Genomic DNA, 16,602 nt, shown 5'->3' with positions numbered 1-16,602 from the left:
CATGCTGGGAATCCTAATAATGCCATTACACATTATTAGGTTGGATAATAATTATTAGGTTGGTGGTTGGAATTTAAAGATTTTAAATTTAAAGATTTTAAATTCCAACCACCTCTTTCTGTTAATGGAGAAGAAATGGCTTAACAGCTGCCTTGGGGTAGTGTAAAGATGGACTATATGAGGCATTCCTATACCCTTTCCCTAGCACCTTGGAATATCTGTTTTCTTATGTGGGGAATTTATTGGGAACCAGAAGTCCTTGACAAGCAAACTTCACTATGACAAACCTTTCGTTTGTCAAGAGCCACATGTTGGCCAGGCACAGTGGGTCTGTAATCCCAGTTTATAATCCCAATGCTTTGGGAAGCTGAGGCGGGCGGATCACTTGAGATCAGGAGTTCAAGACCAGCCTGGCCAACATGGCGAAACCCTGTCTCTACTAAAAATACAAAAATTAGCTGGGTGTGGTGGTGCATTCCTGTAATTCCAGCTACTTGGGTGGCTGAGGCACGAGAATCGCTTGAACCTGGGAGGCAGAGGTGGCAGTGAGCCAAGGTCACACCACTGTGCTCTAGCCTGCGTGTCAGAGTGACACTCTGTCTCAAAAGAAAAAAAAAAGGGGGGCCAGGTGCAGTAGCTCACGCGTGTAATTCCAGTGCTTTGGGAGGCCAAGGCGGGCGGATCACCTGAGGTCAGGAGTTTGAGACCAGCCTGACCAACTTGGAGAAACCCTGTCTCTACTAAAAATACAAAATTAGCTGGGCGTGGTGGCGCATGCCTGTAATCCCAGCTACTCAGGAGGCTGAGGCAGGAGAATCGCTTGAACCACGGAGGAGGAGGTTGTGGTGAGCTGAGATCACGCCATCACACTCCAGCCTGGGCAACAAGAGCAAAACTCTGTCTCAAAAAAGAAAAGAAAAGAAAAAGAAAAGAACTATACGTTGACCATTGTGGTAAAGTCTTGTCAGTATAGTGATTCTTCTGTGTTGCTGCTGGTGATTTTGGTTTTGTCTTGCAAGAAAGGTACCATAAAATACGTTTTAAAAAGAGAGTTTTCATGATTTGGGAGACACATGCATACATAAGAGATATTTGCTGTGATTTTAATTAATGGTAGATAGACCTTTAAAAAAAACTTTTGGCCAGGCATGGTGGCTCACACCTGTAATCCCAGTACTTTGAGAGGCTGAAGTGGGAGTATTGCTTCAGTCCAGGAGTTCTAGGCCAGCCTGGGCAACATAGTGAGACCCCATTCCTACAAAAAATAAAAATAAAAGGTTAGCTGGGCATGGTGGCGTGTGCCTGTAGTCCCAGCTACTCGGGATGCTGAGGTGGGAGGATCGCTTGAGTCCAGAGGTTGAGGCTGCAGTAAGCTGTGATCGTGCCACTGCACTCCAGCCTGGGTGACAGAGCAAGATCCTGTCTCAAAAAAATTTTTTTAAAAGGAAATGACAAGGACCATTGCATGGTGACTGTAGTTTGCTTTTCAAAAATCATTATTCATTTGTTTTTAGATCAGTACTATCCAATATAACTTTCTGCACTGATAGAAATGTTCTATAATCTGCAGTATCATATATGGTAGGCACTAGGCACACATGGCTACTGAGCACTTGCAGTGTGACAGGTGCAAGTGAGGAATGGAATTTTAAATTTTATTTCATTTTAACTGATTTAAATTTAGATAGCCACTGTGGCTTGTGGCTACCATATTGGACAGTGCAGTTTAAAAATTTTCCCCTCTTCTTGGGAGGCCGAAGCGGGCAGATCACTTGAGGTCAGGAGTTTGAGACCATCCTGGCCAACATGGAGAAACCCCGTCTCTACTGAAAATATAAAAAATTAACCGGGCATGGTCGTGGGCGCCTGTAATCCTGGTTACTTAGGAGGCTGAGACAGGAGAATTGCGTGAACCTGGGAGGTGGAGGTTGCAGTGAGCCCAAATCATGCCACTGCACTCCACCCCGGGTGAAAGACTGAGACACTGTCTTAAATAAACAAATAAATTAAAAATTTCCCCTGTTCAAATGTAACAAGACACATAGGGACATATCTGTATTTTATGCCACTTCATACAATTTAACATGCAAGACTCTAATATCTGATAATTCTTCCCTGTGAGAAACATGTGTGTGTGTTTGTGTGTATAAAAGATTACTTAAAAAGATAGGTTAGTCCTAAGATACAGCTGGATGTCTTGAATTAAATGAAAATATACCCAGATACATCTAGCTTTTGACTTAAGTTTGTTCTGTGTGAAACAGAAATGAATCCGGCATAGAGTAGCACTCACAGCCCATATGTAGCACAGAATACACTCACATTTTATTGCATGTGCAAGAGCCACTGTTGGTCTGCATTCAGATGACCCACATTTTATTTCTAGCAGTTGTTTTTTATTGGCAGATGAGTGTCCTAAAATCAGCAAGTTCAGCAGTAACGTATATTTTGATAATTCTGTTCTTGAGTGTCATGGTTTATTTTATTGTCCTACCCCCAGTCTCTGAACACATATGAAAGACAATTAGTGAACCCAGTCATTAACCTTGGAGATGAATAAATTCAAGCTGAGCTTCATTTTGTTAAACTCAGCCTGTGCCATTTGGATGTGTTGGCAGAGCTTGGGGCAGACAGCCATCAGATAGGAAATGAGAGCTGTTAGGTTAGAAACAGGCCCGCCCAAGTCCACTTGCTAATGTGGGTAGGAAATTATACTTGGCATAGGAAACAATTCAGAAAATCATACACTTAGCAGTTTTTATTGGTTGTTTGTGTTTCCATGACTTTTTGAGGAGATACCAAGTTATGAATATATAACCCCCATCAATAGCAACATCTTATATTTTTGTATAGTTTTCAGAGCAAGTTTATACAGTTTAATTTGACTCTCAAAACATTTTGGTGAGTTTGGAGGTATTATTGCCACTTTTTCTAGACTCAGAAGTCGATGACTTGTCCAAAGGTACGTGGCTCATAAATAGTACAACCAGGAGTGTCGGGGGAAGATATGAGCCCACTGTATTCTTCCCTAGGCTTGGAGATGGGGACGGAAGTGGGTGTAAAATCTGGCACCCAAGCAAATGAAATTTCCTCAGTCCTTTGGCCCTTGTCACTTGTGTTAGGGGACATGCCCTAGTGGGTCCTACTGCCCTACCTGCAGCACAGCTTAAACCCCACCCTGTGCCCTGAGCTAGTATAATGGGAATTCTGGCTTCACCTTGAAGGATCTATGTGCCAAGTAAGTCACTTGAACATCCTTGACCTTCATTTCATCTCAGATAGGGAGTTGAGTGCAACTTCCAAATCCCCTTTCTTGGCTAATTCTATGACAAAATGTTGCATGGAACCAGAAAGGATTCTTCATTTGAGCAGGGAGAGTGCATGGATAGGATGTATCAACTTTTTTGGCTGTTGTTTTTTCCCCCCAAATATTGTTCAGTTATTCCTATGTACCAGTAGAAGTGATTTCTCTGAACTAAAGCCTAACTAGGAGGTATCTTTCTACTTGATTGGTTTTCAGGGTATGTTGTTTTATATGTTTATCTAACATATGTTGTCTTTTCTGCCAATTCTGAATCTTCTGTCTCCTCTCTTTATTCTAGTGCTCCGTCCCCACCACCTACGCTGTTTTTGTTCAAAAGTCAGAGAAGGGAGTGAGCATGCAAATCAGGAAACAGATTGTCTTTTTGTCTATACAGATTTGTCTATTATTTTGTTTATTTATTAATATTCAGTCAGTATGTTTAGAGTGAAATCTTTCTTTTCTAGTCTATCAGCATAGGGTTTCTCCAATTGTTCCCTTTCCTCGAAAAAAAAAAAAAAAGGTAACATTTCACCTGTTAGGGAATTCAGACTTTTTTTTTTTTTTTTTGAGACAGAGTCTCGCTCTGTTGCCCAGGCTGGAGTGCAGTGGTACGACCTCGGCTCACTGTAAGCTCCGCCTCCTGGGTTCACCCCATTCTCCTGCCTCAGCCTCCCGAGTAGCTGGGACTACAGGCGCCCGCCACCACGCCTGCCTAATTTTTTGTATTTTTAGTAGAGACGGGGTTTCACCATGACAGGCAGGATGGTCTCGATCTCCTGACCTTGTGATCCGCCAGTCTCGGCCTCCCAAAGTGCTGGAATTACAGGTGTGAGCCACTGCGCCTGGCCGGGAATTCAAACTTTTATTGCTATAAATCAGCAAAAGTTTGGCCAAGCCTGGGGATGGGTCAGGCATTAAACATTTCCTTGTAATATCATCTCCATAGATCAGTAGAACTCTAGTGGAGTGGATCAGTGTGCTGATTTATTTGGAACTGAGTAAGAGGAACCACAAACAGAGCCCACAGCTCAGAGGGAAAGTTGAGTTGCAGAGCTATCTCATGGAGAAGGTGTATTTCTAAGGGAACCCAACCTGGCGATATTTATGTCAATAATTGGTCCTATTTTGAATAGTGTCTGTGACTCAAGGTAATCAGGACATTCCATATATTTCTAATTTTGAAATTTGCATGATTGTGAAAATTATTTCTCCAACTCTTGGACCTATGAGAATGTTGGAAGGGAAAACTTTCATGCTGCTGACCTAAAATCATAGTGAAAACATGGTCTGAAGGAGAAAAGATTTCAAGGCAAGTGTAGAGAGTACGTTCACATTTTTTATGGCACTGCAGGGTGTTTTCTGGGTCTTGAGCCAATATGCATGTCTTAGTCCTCATGACCACCAAGTTCAAGCTCCTGTGCAATTTGCTGATTGTAGATGACTAGTTCCTCTGTAATGAGGAGGCGCTGTGATCCTCCAGCACAGAGGCCAGCACAGATCTGGATCTAGGGAGGTGCTGTGGTCCTTAAAACACAGAGCCAAAAGCCAAACTGCAGCTGAAAATAATTATAGCATTTGGCTAATGTAATCAGGGATACGCAGCTGTGTTCACTGTTCTCTAGTCCTTTCATGTTGCTAGAGGGGAGAAAAGAGTTTTTCCTCTACCCATCGTAGGTTCATGGCCGAGGCCCCGATAACAAAAAAACAGATTAACAAGCAAAAAGCATACAGTTGGGCACAGCAGCAGGTGCCTATAATCTCAGTTACTTGGAAGGTTGAGGTGGGAGGATCCTTTGAGGCCAGGAGTTGGAGACTAGCCTGGGCAACAGTGAGGCACCACCTCCCCACCCTCACACACACACTCCGGACCCATTTCTAAAAAAGAGAGAGAAAAGCATACAAATTTATTTAAGTATTATGGGAACCTTCATAAGGAAATGAAGACTCAAAGAAACAGGTAAACTCTAGTGTTTCTAAAACAGACCTGATGAAGACTAGAGACTCATGGAGAGTTATAATAGAGCAAAAAGAGTGTGATCTCATGGTAATATAGTAGGGGAACTTAGTAAGGCCTGTTTATTCAGATTCTTCCCTGGGATCCTGTGTCTTCAGAGATAAGGATGCTCGTTTCCTCTGGTTATGGGGGTTGGGGGTACCTCTCACCTGAGGGCCTTTTGACCTGCTTCAGAGAAGGTCAAAAAATCCTTCCTGGGTGTTATGACCTGCTTCGGGGGGTAAGGTCAGAGGAAGGTCAGAGAGAACTTCTTGCACACGCTGTCTCAAATTCCTTCAGCTTCATGCAATGTATACGTGGGGGCTGTTATGGTTAGAGTCATAATAGTCTAGGTCAGGGGCTGACAGACTTTTTGTGTAAGGTTACAGAGTAAATATGTTAGGCTTATGGGCCATATGCAATATGCCAAGATGCCATATTTTGGGGTAGTGTGTCCTGAACTCCCTCATTGCCAAAGGAAACAGTTGTCATCAGAAGAGTGAAGAACGAAAAAAACAAATAAACTGAAAATCCAGATAATATCGTATGCTATGTTATTACATTGAAGAACAAATTGACATCAGTAGGAGTAGGACTAAGTGATGCTCAACCTCAGATGGACTGAGATTTAGGCCCTAGTATGACAAGAGTAGATTCACAGAAAATAAATGGGTCCATCAACTCAGGCTTTCATTTTAAATCAGTTTGTTAATATAACACATCTAGTAGAAAGCAAGCAATAGCTATAGTGGCAGGAAGGCAATCTACTTTCAAGGCTTTCACTCAAGTTTAGAAATGATCAGTGGTCTTCAGAAGATTATAAATTTCAGTCTAAGTTGAAATGCGTTTTAAAATTTTCTGAATAAGTAACTTCCAGTTTATGATGAAAACAAGTGATCAGTTTTTCTGACCAAAGAAAGAGGCCATTGCATGTGATTGGACTGACCTCTTCCTGTGGTGATTAGAAAGTGCTAAAAGAATGTTCCTTAGTATTTTCTCTCATACTAAGGGGTTAATATGGAATGTGTTTGAAATTGCAAATTGAATAATTGTCCCGGTTTTTTTTTATACCTTGCTAAATTAGTTCTTCTTTTAATCTAGTGATAGATACAGTGATGCCAGTGATGACAGCTTTTCAGAGCCAAGGATAGCTGAGTTGGAAATAAGCTGAAACGAATACATGACTGGGAATAATGGGGACTGCCTGTGAGGGTAAGATGGAATCTTCGAGGATTGTTCATTTCTCTCATGGACAAGCTGTATTCATCTTGATATTGAGGAGGATATTATAGGACTTGCCTCACAGGATCTTGCTCCTTTGAGATGCTCCCGTTTGACTGGCAGTTAGCAGGACAGGCATGACAGCCCATAGTGCTGTCCAGAGTTAGTGTTTGGGGAAAATGGAATGCACCTTGGACCAGGAAAAAAATATATAAGTGCACCTATAAATGTATACGTGGGGGCTGTTGTGGTTAGAGTCATAATAGTCTAGGTCAGGGGTTGACAGACTTTTTCTGTAAGGTCAGAGAGTAAATATCTTAGGCTTATGAGCCATGCAGTTCCTGTGGCAACTACTCAATTCTGCTGTTGTAGCAGGAAAGCAACCATAGACAGTATGTAAGTGAACAGGCATGGCTGTGTTCCAATCAAACTTTATTTACAAAAACAGTTCGCTGATCCCTGGTCTAGGCCACTCATAGAAGAGCAGAATTCCTTGGATTTGTATAAAATGAAATGAAATAAAATAAAATAAAATAGTATTTTATTTCTTTGTAGGGAGATGCAAGAGACAGGCTTAGTATCCAAGGGCAGCTTATTTTTCTATTGCTCTATTATGCACTATTAGAATACCAGCCTGGATAGCTTCAGTAAATTTATGCTCAGTGGCAGATAGTGCCTGGATTGCCCTAGGCATTATGGCAGGCCTTCACTTGTATAAGTTGTTCTTTAGCAGAGACAGCAGCTTTTGGAAGACTTGTAAAGCGTTCATTGCTTTCCTGTGAGATCTCTTCATGTTCATCAGGGAAGATGCAAAGCTGTGTCTATTTAGTTTTTCCTCAAACATGGAGATCTTTTGGAGCAAGTCAAAATGGTCCAGAGGTTAGCTGGAGATATTGAAATACTTGTATTATTCTGTTCCTGGTGTTGCTAATATTTATATTCTTTTCTTTTAAGCATCTGAAATAATTGAAGGCAAGATGAAGGAACTATCTGAAGAAATCACTACACTCTTACAGAATCCCTCTGTTCTCCGGCAAACATGGGATGTAAAGCCTCACAGGGAATCTGATAATACATACTTCTGTGAATCAGAACCAGAGGGGTAGTTTTCTTTTCCCTCCAGAGGCAGCCTTTGGTACTTAAATATCTGTAGCTGATTAAATTTTTCCCAACAACCTCGCTGGGGAGAAAGTGTGTTCATATTTTGTCCAGTGGATCAGGATGTTAGGATGACGAGCAAGAGTCCAGGTCACCGTGCCTTTGCTGTGATGTATGGAAAGGATGGCAGGGAACATGCCGTAAGTAATTTTGAGTAAGAAAATGAGTCACTGTGTTACCTGGAACTGAGCCACAGATTTGTGTGTGGTCCAAGATCATTTCGGTTTCTTACCCTGTTTATTTCCTGGTAAAAGTAAAATTGAATAGGTCCAAGACTTGGGGGTATAATGCTTTGCCTCAGACACAAAATTTAAGGGGGTTCCAAAAAACTCAGGAATCAAGATCAGTAATACAGTTTGAGTATCCCTTATGTGAAATGCTTGGGGCTGGAAGTGTTTTGAATTTCAGATTTTGGAATATTTGCATATACATGAGATATCTTGGGAATGAGACTCAAGACTAAACATGAAATTCATTTATGCTTCATATACACCTTATACACATAGCCTAAAGGTAATTTTATACAATATTTTAAATAATTGTGTGCATGAAACAGTTTCAACTGCATTTTGACTGTGATTTCTGGAATGAGATCAGGTATGGAATTTTCCACTTCTAGCATCATGTTGGCATTCAAAAATTTTGGAATTTTGGAGCATTTTGGATTTTGGATTTTCAGATTAGGGATGCTCAACCTGTATATATACATTTTAATCGACGTGAAATTCACATAACATAGAATTAACCATTTTGAAGTGAACAATTTGGTTGCATTCACTGATGCTGAGCAACCACCACCTTTAGCTATTTCCAAAACATTTTCATCACTCCAAAATAAATGCCTGTACACACTAGCAGTCACTCCCTATTTTCCCCTCCACCTGTCCACTGGCAACCACTGATCTCCTTTTTATTTCTGTGGCTTTTTCTATTCTGGATATTTCATGTAAGTGGAATTATACAATATATGTGGTCTTTTGTGTCTAGCTTCTTCTGAGACAGTAGGAAGGGGGCTTGGCTTTGGCTCATCTCCACTAGAGCATTTTTTCATGCATTCCCAATGATCATAAAACCCATACTACTACCTCATTGACACCATACCTGCTAACCTTGAGGCTTTAGCCATACAAAGAAAATGGCCTTTCTATATTGTTCTTCTGTGCTCTCATAATGCTTAACCATGTCTTTTACTTAAACAATTCCAGGAACTGGCCTTAGGAGATCCAAAATAGGGAGCCAAGATTGCAGAGTGTCCCATCTTGGGAGGGAATGCTGAATAATTAATTGATTTACAGCCTTATTGCTGCTGGCCAGACCACCCGGTGACCCATTACTCGAGATAATCATCACAACCGGATGATGCTAACCTATATCCTCTACCCTTCGCGTGCTTTGTCTGGGAAAAGTCTTTTGGCCCCATGTCAATTTCTATTGCATTGAAAGACCAAGAGCCCCTGGTCAGTCAGGCTTCCATTTAGCATGATGTTTGCAAGGTTTACCCATGTTGTAGCATGTGTCAGAACTTCATTCCTTTCTATGGCTGAATAAAATTCCATTGTATGAATATACCACAATTTGTTTCCACCTTTTGGTTATTGTGAATAGTAATACTCGAACAATCACATGCAAATGTTTGTTGGAGTGCCTGTTTTTAATTCTTTTGGGGTGTATGCCTAGGAGTGGAATTGCTGTGTCATATGTAATTCTAACTTCTGAAGAAGGATCAGTAATATTTTAATGCAGTATTATTTAAAAAAATCAAAATTAGGCCAGGTGTGGTGGCTCATGCCTGTAATCCCAGCACTTTGGGAGGCCAAGACGGGCAGATCATGAGGTCAGGAGTTCGAGACCAGCCTGGTCAACATGGTGAAACCCCGTCTCTACTAAAAATACAAAAATTAAGGCCGGGCGCGGTGGCTCAAGCCTGTAATCCCAGCACTTTGGGAGGCCGAGGCGGGCGGATCACAAGGTCAGGAGATCGAGACCACAGTGAAACCCCGTCTCTACTAAAAATACAAAAAATTAGCCGGGCGCGGTGGCGGGCGCCTGTAGTCCTAGCTACTCAGGAGGCTGAGGCAGGAGAATGGCGTGAACCCAGGAGGCGGAGCTTGCAGTGAGCCGAGATTGCGCCACTGCACTCCAGCCTGGGCAACAGCGTGAGACTCCGTCTCAAAAAAAAAAAAAAAAAAAAAAAAAACAAAAATTAGGCGGGCATGGTGGCCCATGTCTGTAATCCCAGCTACTCGGGAGGCTAAAACAGGAGAATTGCTTGAGCCCGGGAGGTGGAGGTTGCAGTGAGCTGAGATCCCACCATTGCACTCCAGCCTGAGTGACAAGAGCAAGACTCCGTCTCAAAAAAACAAAAATCAAAATGAAAAAATTCACATTTGAACACAATATCAAATTTTCAAATAAAGACAGGATCCAGCCCTGCACCTCCTTCACCTCCCCCAGTCCTTACCCCATTCCCTGACATTCTTATCTAGTATACTTTCTAATTTTTTCTGTTGGATGTGCTTGAGATGACTTAGTTGTAGCTTACAGTTAAGCTTTCTAATACTAATTTAAATATTTTAATTGTTCAGTTAATTTATTTGTGGTGGTTTTGCCCACCCCCTCCCCTACTTTTTTTTAATGCCATAAGGTATTACGGCCTTATTTTGTAAGATGCCACAGAAAATTCATCTACCAAGCCCATACAAAAATGTAATGAGTAATTCTGGTAAACAAAAAAATTAAAGAGCTTTAGGGCCCTGCTTGCTAAAATTACAGCTTGAAGATCACAAGAGGCTCCAAATGAAAAGCCCACATGCACGGTAGGTTAAAAGCTGGAATAGGCCTCATAGAGAGGGGTTTGGAAGCTCAGAGGCAACACTTTTAACATCACAAAGGGGTAGTCAGTCTGGCTTAAATGGAAGTTTTCAATTTTAATGATTGTGATTTCTAATGTCACTTGTAACAGAGTGCTTTCCTGTGGGCTAATGATGCATGTAAACAGGACCAGAAAGACAAGGATGAGCACTTAAGAAACAATAAACCATCCTGTCTCCTTGAACTTGGAATGTAGGGAGGCACAGAAGGACAGTAGCATGGCTGTTTAGAATACAGGTACTGGAACAAGAGTGAGACATGAGCACATAGAAAGTTACTATAAATCATTACTCAACAAATGTTTCTTGAGCCAGGCATGGTAATAGGGGCCCCAATCCAGACCCCAAGAGAGGGTTCTTGGATCTCACGCAAGAAAGAATGTGGGGCAAATCCATAGAATAAAGTTTATTAGAGAAGTAAAAGAGACAAAAGAATGGCTACTCCATAGACACAGCAGCAGCGCGAGCTGCTGACCGGGTATACTTGTAGTTATTTCTTGATCATATGCTAAATAAAGGGTAGATCATTCATGAGTTTTCTGGAAAAGGGGTGGGGAATTCCTGGAACTGAGGGTTCCTCCCCGTTTTAGACTACATAGGGTAACTTCTGAACACTGCCATGGCATTTGTAAGCTGTCATGGTGCTAGTGGAAATTTCTTTAAGCATACTAATGCATTATAATTTGAGTATAATGAGCAGTGAGGATGACTAGAGGTCACTTTTGTTACCATCTTGGTTTTGGCTGGCTTCTATACCGCATCTTGTTTTATGGTCAGAGTTTTTATGACCTGTATCTTGTGATACCAGTCCTGCCAACCTCCTATCTCATCCTGTGACTAAGAATGCCTAACCTCCTGGGAATGCAGCCCAGTAGGTCTCAGCTTCATTTTACCCAGCCCCTATTCAAGATGGAGTCACTCTGGTTCAAATGCCTCTCACAGTGTCAGGTGCCAGGGGTGCAGTGGGGAGTAACCTCAGACAGAATAGAAAAGGAACTCAGTTCCTTTTTCACATATTTTTTTTTCTTTTCTTGCCTCACTGATCACAAGACCCACACCACTGCCTGGCTGACAATCGGTTTTAGATAAGGCTTTAGGCTTACAAAGAAAATAGCCATTCTTCTGTGCTCTCATAATGTTTAACCATGCCTTTTACTTAAAAGAATTCCAGGAACTGGCCTTAGGAAATCTAAACATCAAACTGAGGTTGCAGAGTGTCCCATCATGGGAAGGGAAGGAACCCTGAACAATTCACTTGCAGCCTCGTTACTGCTGGCCAGACCCCCAGGTGGCCCATTACTCAAGATAACCATCACAACTAGATATGCTAACCAGCGTCCCCTACCCATTAGGTGCTTTGCACAGGCCAGCCTGCATACCCTACCCATGATACCAATTCCTGTGTTTGCCTAATAAAAAAATCCCTACCACCTTTTCAGGGAGTCAGCTTGAGGGTCCTTGTACGTCTGGTGTCTCCCCTGCACTCGAGCACAAGCCCCAAGATAAAAGCCTTGTCTGAGAAATCTGCTTGTCCCCATGTTAATTTTTATTACACGATGGGCCCAAGAGCCTGTTGTCTGTAATAAACCTGCCTTCAGACCTGACCACCTCTTGGGGGGAAGGCAGGCTTTAAACAAATTTCCCTATAGAGGGAAATAAGTACTTAATTATATTAATAATTGTGATATATTTAGAGGCTATGACACGATCAAAGAACAAGGATAAGGGGGCTTGAAAGAGTGTAAAATGGGGTCCCATCAGAAACTAGAGAGCCAAGGACAGCCTCCTGAACAAAGCAGGTCAATATTTTACCTGGTTTTGTGTGTGGTCACACAGTGCAAAGACAATGGGCCGAGAGCTCTGAGACCCAGTGGGGATGTGCTTTTCCTGACTGACAGGACAGTTGGGTGAATGGTGGCACTGTTTCAATGCTATCTTCATCTGCTTGATGTCAGCCTACAAATGTCAATCACGTGAAAGTGTAGGCTAAGTGACAATTAAGAATGGAGTTAGGGTTGGGCATGGTAGCTCATGCCTATAATCCCAACATTTTGGGAGGCTGAGGCAGGAGGATCACTAGCTTGGCAATATAAAAAAAAAAAATTAGCTGGGCATGGTAGTGCATGCCTATACTCCCAGCTACTCGAGAGGCTAAGGTGAGAGGATCACTTGAGCCTGGGAGGTCAAGGCTGAGGTGAGCTGTGATGGCGCCACTGCACTCCAGCCTGGGAGACAGAGTGAGACCGTCTCAAACAAACAAACAAACAAACAAACAAAAGAGCTAGATGGCTTATGGAGAAAACAAACAAGCAAATAAGAATGGGTCCCTTCCAATCTAATTGTCACTTTTGTTGATGTGTTTCCTTCTTGTACTTTCTATTTTGTTAAAATAAGTACTAACATACACATCTGTACTCTGTTAAAGTCAGTGCCAGACATTGGCCCTCACCACCATTTCTCCTACAGCTAAGATTCTGCAACCCAAAGGTGCCATAGAAAATCGGGTAAGGTGGCCGGGCGCGGTGGCTCAAGCCTGTAATCCCAGCACTTTGGGAGGCCGAGACGGGCGGATCACAAGGTCAGGAGATCGAGACCATCCTGGCTAACATGGTGAAACCCCGTCTCTACTAAAAATACAAAAAACTAGCCGGGCGAGGTGGCGGGCGCCTGTAGTCCCAGCTACTCCGGAGGCTGAGGCAGGAGAATGGCGTGAACCCGGGAGGCGGAGCTTGCAGTGAGCTGAGACCCGGCCACTGCACTCCAGCCTGGGTGACAGAGCGAGACTCCGTCTCAAAAAAAAAAAAAAAAAAAAAAAGAAAATCAGGTAAGATACTTAGAAATGTGTAGGGGAGGGCTGGGTGTGGTGGCTGACGCCTGTAATCCCAGCACTTTGGGAGGCCGAGGCAGGTGGATCACGAGGTCAGGAGTTCAAGACCAGCCTGGGCAACATGGTGAAACCCTGTCTCTACTAAAAACAGAAAAAAATTCCAGGTGTGGTGGCATGCGCCTGTAGTCCCAGCTAGTCGGGAGGCTGAGGCAGGATAATTGCTTGAACCTGGGAGGTGGAGGTTGTAGTGAGCCAAGACCACGCCATTGCACTCCAGCCTGGGCAACAGAGTGAGACTTCGTCTCAAAAAAAAAAAAAAAAAAAAAAAGTGTACGGGAGGAAAAATATTTTTTTTCTCTTCCCATTCTAAGTTCATGGCTGAGGCCCTATAACAGAAGACAGATTAATGAGAGAAAAGTGTACAAATTTTTTAAAGTTTTATGTGACACATGAACCTTCATAAGAAAATGAAGACCCAAAGAAACAGTTAAAGCTGAGCGTTTTTTATAGTAGGTTTGGTGGAGTGGAGATTGTGAATTCCGAAAATCTGAGACAGGTCTCAGTTAATTTAGAAAGCTTATTTTGCCAGGGTTGAGGACGTGCACCCATGATACAGCCTCAGGAGGTCCTGATGACATGTGCCTAAGGTGATCAGAGCACAGCTTGGTTTTATACATTTTAGGGAGACATGAGACATCAATCAATATGTGTTAAGATGTACATTGGTTCAGTCTGGAAAGGTGGGACAACTCGAGGCAAAGGCGTGTTGAACCCAGAAAAATTTGAGACAGGTCCCAGTTAATTTAGAAAGTTTATTTTGCAAAGGTAGAGGATGTGCTCATGACACAGCCTCAGGAGGTCCTGACGACATGTGCCCAAGGTGGTTGGGGCACAGCTTAGTTTTATACATTTTAGGGAGACATGAGACATCAATCAACATATGTAAGAAGTACATTGGTTTGGTCTGGAAAGGCAGGACAGCTTGAAGGAAAGGCGGGACCGCTTGAAGCAAAGGCAGGAAGACTCAAAGCAGGGAGGGGGCTTCCAGGTCATAGGTAGATAAGAGACAAATGGTTGCATTCTTTTGTGTTTCTCATTAGCCTCACCAAAGGAGGCAGTCAGATTTGCACTTATCTCAGTGAGCAGAGAGGTGACTTTGAATAGAATGGGAGGCAGGTTGGCCCTAAACAGTTCCCAGCTTGAATTTTCCCTTTAACTTAGTGACTTTGGGGCCCCGAGATTTATTTTCTTTTCATATTTTCCCCCTTTTATTTCTAAAAATCTTTTGGAGAAAGCATTTTAGGAGAAAATGAGTCTCTGGTCTCAGGTTTCATCTGATCTCTCATGGCTAGGATGGTTTATTCCTAGATGGGTAGGTCCCCAGTTATTAGGAAAGTTCATTTTTAGCAGGTTGTGAAGTCTTATGTCCTATGAAGAGAAAATGGGGGAGGAAGGGATAAAAACAACAATAAACAAAGAACAATCCTGGAAAATCGATATAGGCCACATTACTCTGAAGTTTATATATCAGTAGGCAGGGATGAAAGTGGCTTATGTACATAAGTAGGTTGCTGATATTTTCTTCTGAAGTTTAAACTGTCTGGCTTCAGTTTGCAGGGCTTTCCAAAAGCACAGCTTAGTTTTCAGTGACTCGAAATTAGGAAAAATGGGGGAAAAAAGAAGGAAAAAACTTGAAAACATCACTTTGAAGACTTGTAGCCAAGAAAAATTAGAATTCAGTCCAAACTGTAAAAAATAATAACAATTGAAAAATATAAGGCAAGGCTAGAATCTAACAATAGGTGTACTATAGTTTTTGAAACATAATTTTTCTCTCTGCAGTTTCCCATTTTTACTAAAGAGAAATCATGGTAGGACTGATTTGCTTTGTTATACTTGGCATGATTATTTCTATAAAGTGCAGCAAAAATAATTATTTTTTTACATAGGCTTTTAAATTGGCTTTGATGGAAATTTGTTCCATAGAAGGAATCTCGGATAAGACTTTTTAAAAGCCAAGCTCAGCCATGGATTTGTATCATCAAATACCTATGAGTTGGGTGAATTCCTCCCCTCTTGAGGTTCTAATATAAACTTGGGGTTCCTGGGCCTGTCAGAAAGTGACATGCTTTACTTACCACAGGTCAGGAACCCTGTACAGGGACAGTGTAGACTAGGTATGAGGCCAGTATTTCCAAGGGGCTTTTATTGGTTCCTTAAAGGAAAGGACACCATTCCAGTCAAAGCCTTGGCAAAATAACCAGTTTCTCCAATTGTGTCTGAAAACAGATTCTTATTGCACTTATGCAAATAACTGTGTTGCTGTAAGTTAAGAATATTCACAAATAGTTTCCAAATTCTGGAGAAATCAGGTAGAGAGAAACAAATATATTTTAAATTTTGTTCATAGGCATATACTAAATTGTTAAAAGCTGTCAGTAGTGCAAAAGAAAAGTTTCCTGACTCTGAAAAAACAAAACAAAGGATCAGCAACATTTTAAGCAAAAAGTCAAAAAGATGACCTCAGTCTTGTATTGGTTCTGTCCATGCAGTTAAGTCCTGTTCTGCCTGATATTCATGAATATTTCACTTCTCCATGAGTCCTAAAAGTTTTTCTTCTATTCTGATGTCACAATCTTCAAAGTTATCAGACTTGTACTCAAGAGCACCTGTTAGAGTTTTATAGATGATTATAAAACCACCTTCTAAAGAGGACCAAAACAAGATAACAATTGTCTATGGATGACAAAAAGTTTAAGGGCAGCCATAGTCAAGGACACAATTGACATGGAGATTCGTTACCCCTGTGGCACACAATAATTTAACAACAGTTATAATTATTACTGATAATGTACACTAAGTATATTACAATTATAGTCCCATAATTTTGGAACACATATCAATAACATATTTATACAAATACAGCCCCAAAAAACCCAAACACCATTTCATATTTGACAATGTTTCCTGTATAATTTTTATACCAAATAAGTCAAATTATGTTATTTTTGGACTTTAGGGAAACTAATATCTTAAAGGATTAATTAGGTCAGAAAAAGACATAATTTACAATTTGATTTTGGAAAGTCTGTCAAATATCAAAGGTTTAAAACACTTGATCTCACAGGTCATTGTAAAACAAGTCATTCCTTTGACCAAAGTGATAACTCAAGGACTTCAAAAAAAGGAGAAAACCTTCATTCTTTGAGAAAGGAGACTTAATTTTCCA

At 41.6% G+C, this 16,602-nt stretch overlaps 1 protein-coding gene across 3 annotated transcripts in view; it reads left to right on the top strand.

Moving 5' to 3' along the window:
- Positions 1–9,250, top strand: part of CTPS2 (CTP synthase 2) — a 122,214-nt gene extending 112,964 nt beyond the window's left edge. For all 3 annotated transcript variants that reach the window (XM_077988220.1, XM_028842531.2, XM_028842532.2), the window contains 2 exons: positions 6,399–6,509; positions 7,473–9,250. In XM_077988220.1, coding sequence (XP_077844346.1) covers positions 6,399–6,468 — 70 coding nt within the window. In that variant the 3' untranslated portion in view covers positions 6,469–6,509; positions 7,473–9,250. The remainder of the gene's footprint in view (positions 1–6,398; positions 6,510–7,472) is intronic.
- Positions 9,251–16,602: the final 7,352 nt, after the last annotated feature.

Source organism: Macaca mulatta, chromosome X (genome assembly GCF_049350105.2).
Source record: "Macaca mulatta isolate MMU2019108-1 chromosome X, T2T-MMU8v2.0, whole genome shotgun sequence".
NCBI lineage: Eukaryota > Metazoa > Chordata > Mammalia > Primates > Cercopithecidae > Macaca > Macaca mulatta.
Note: the sequence above shows the minus strand (reverse complement) of the source record. Positions and strands in the feature narration are given on the sequence as shown.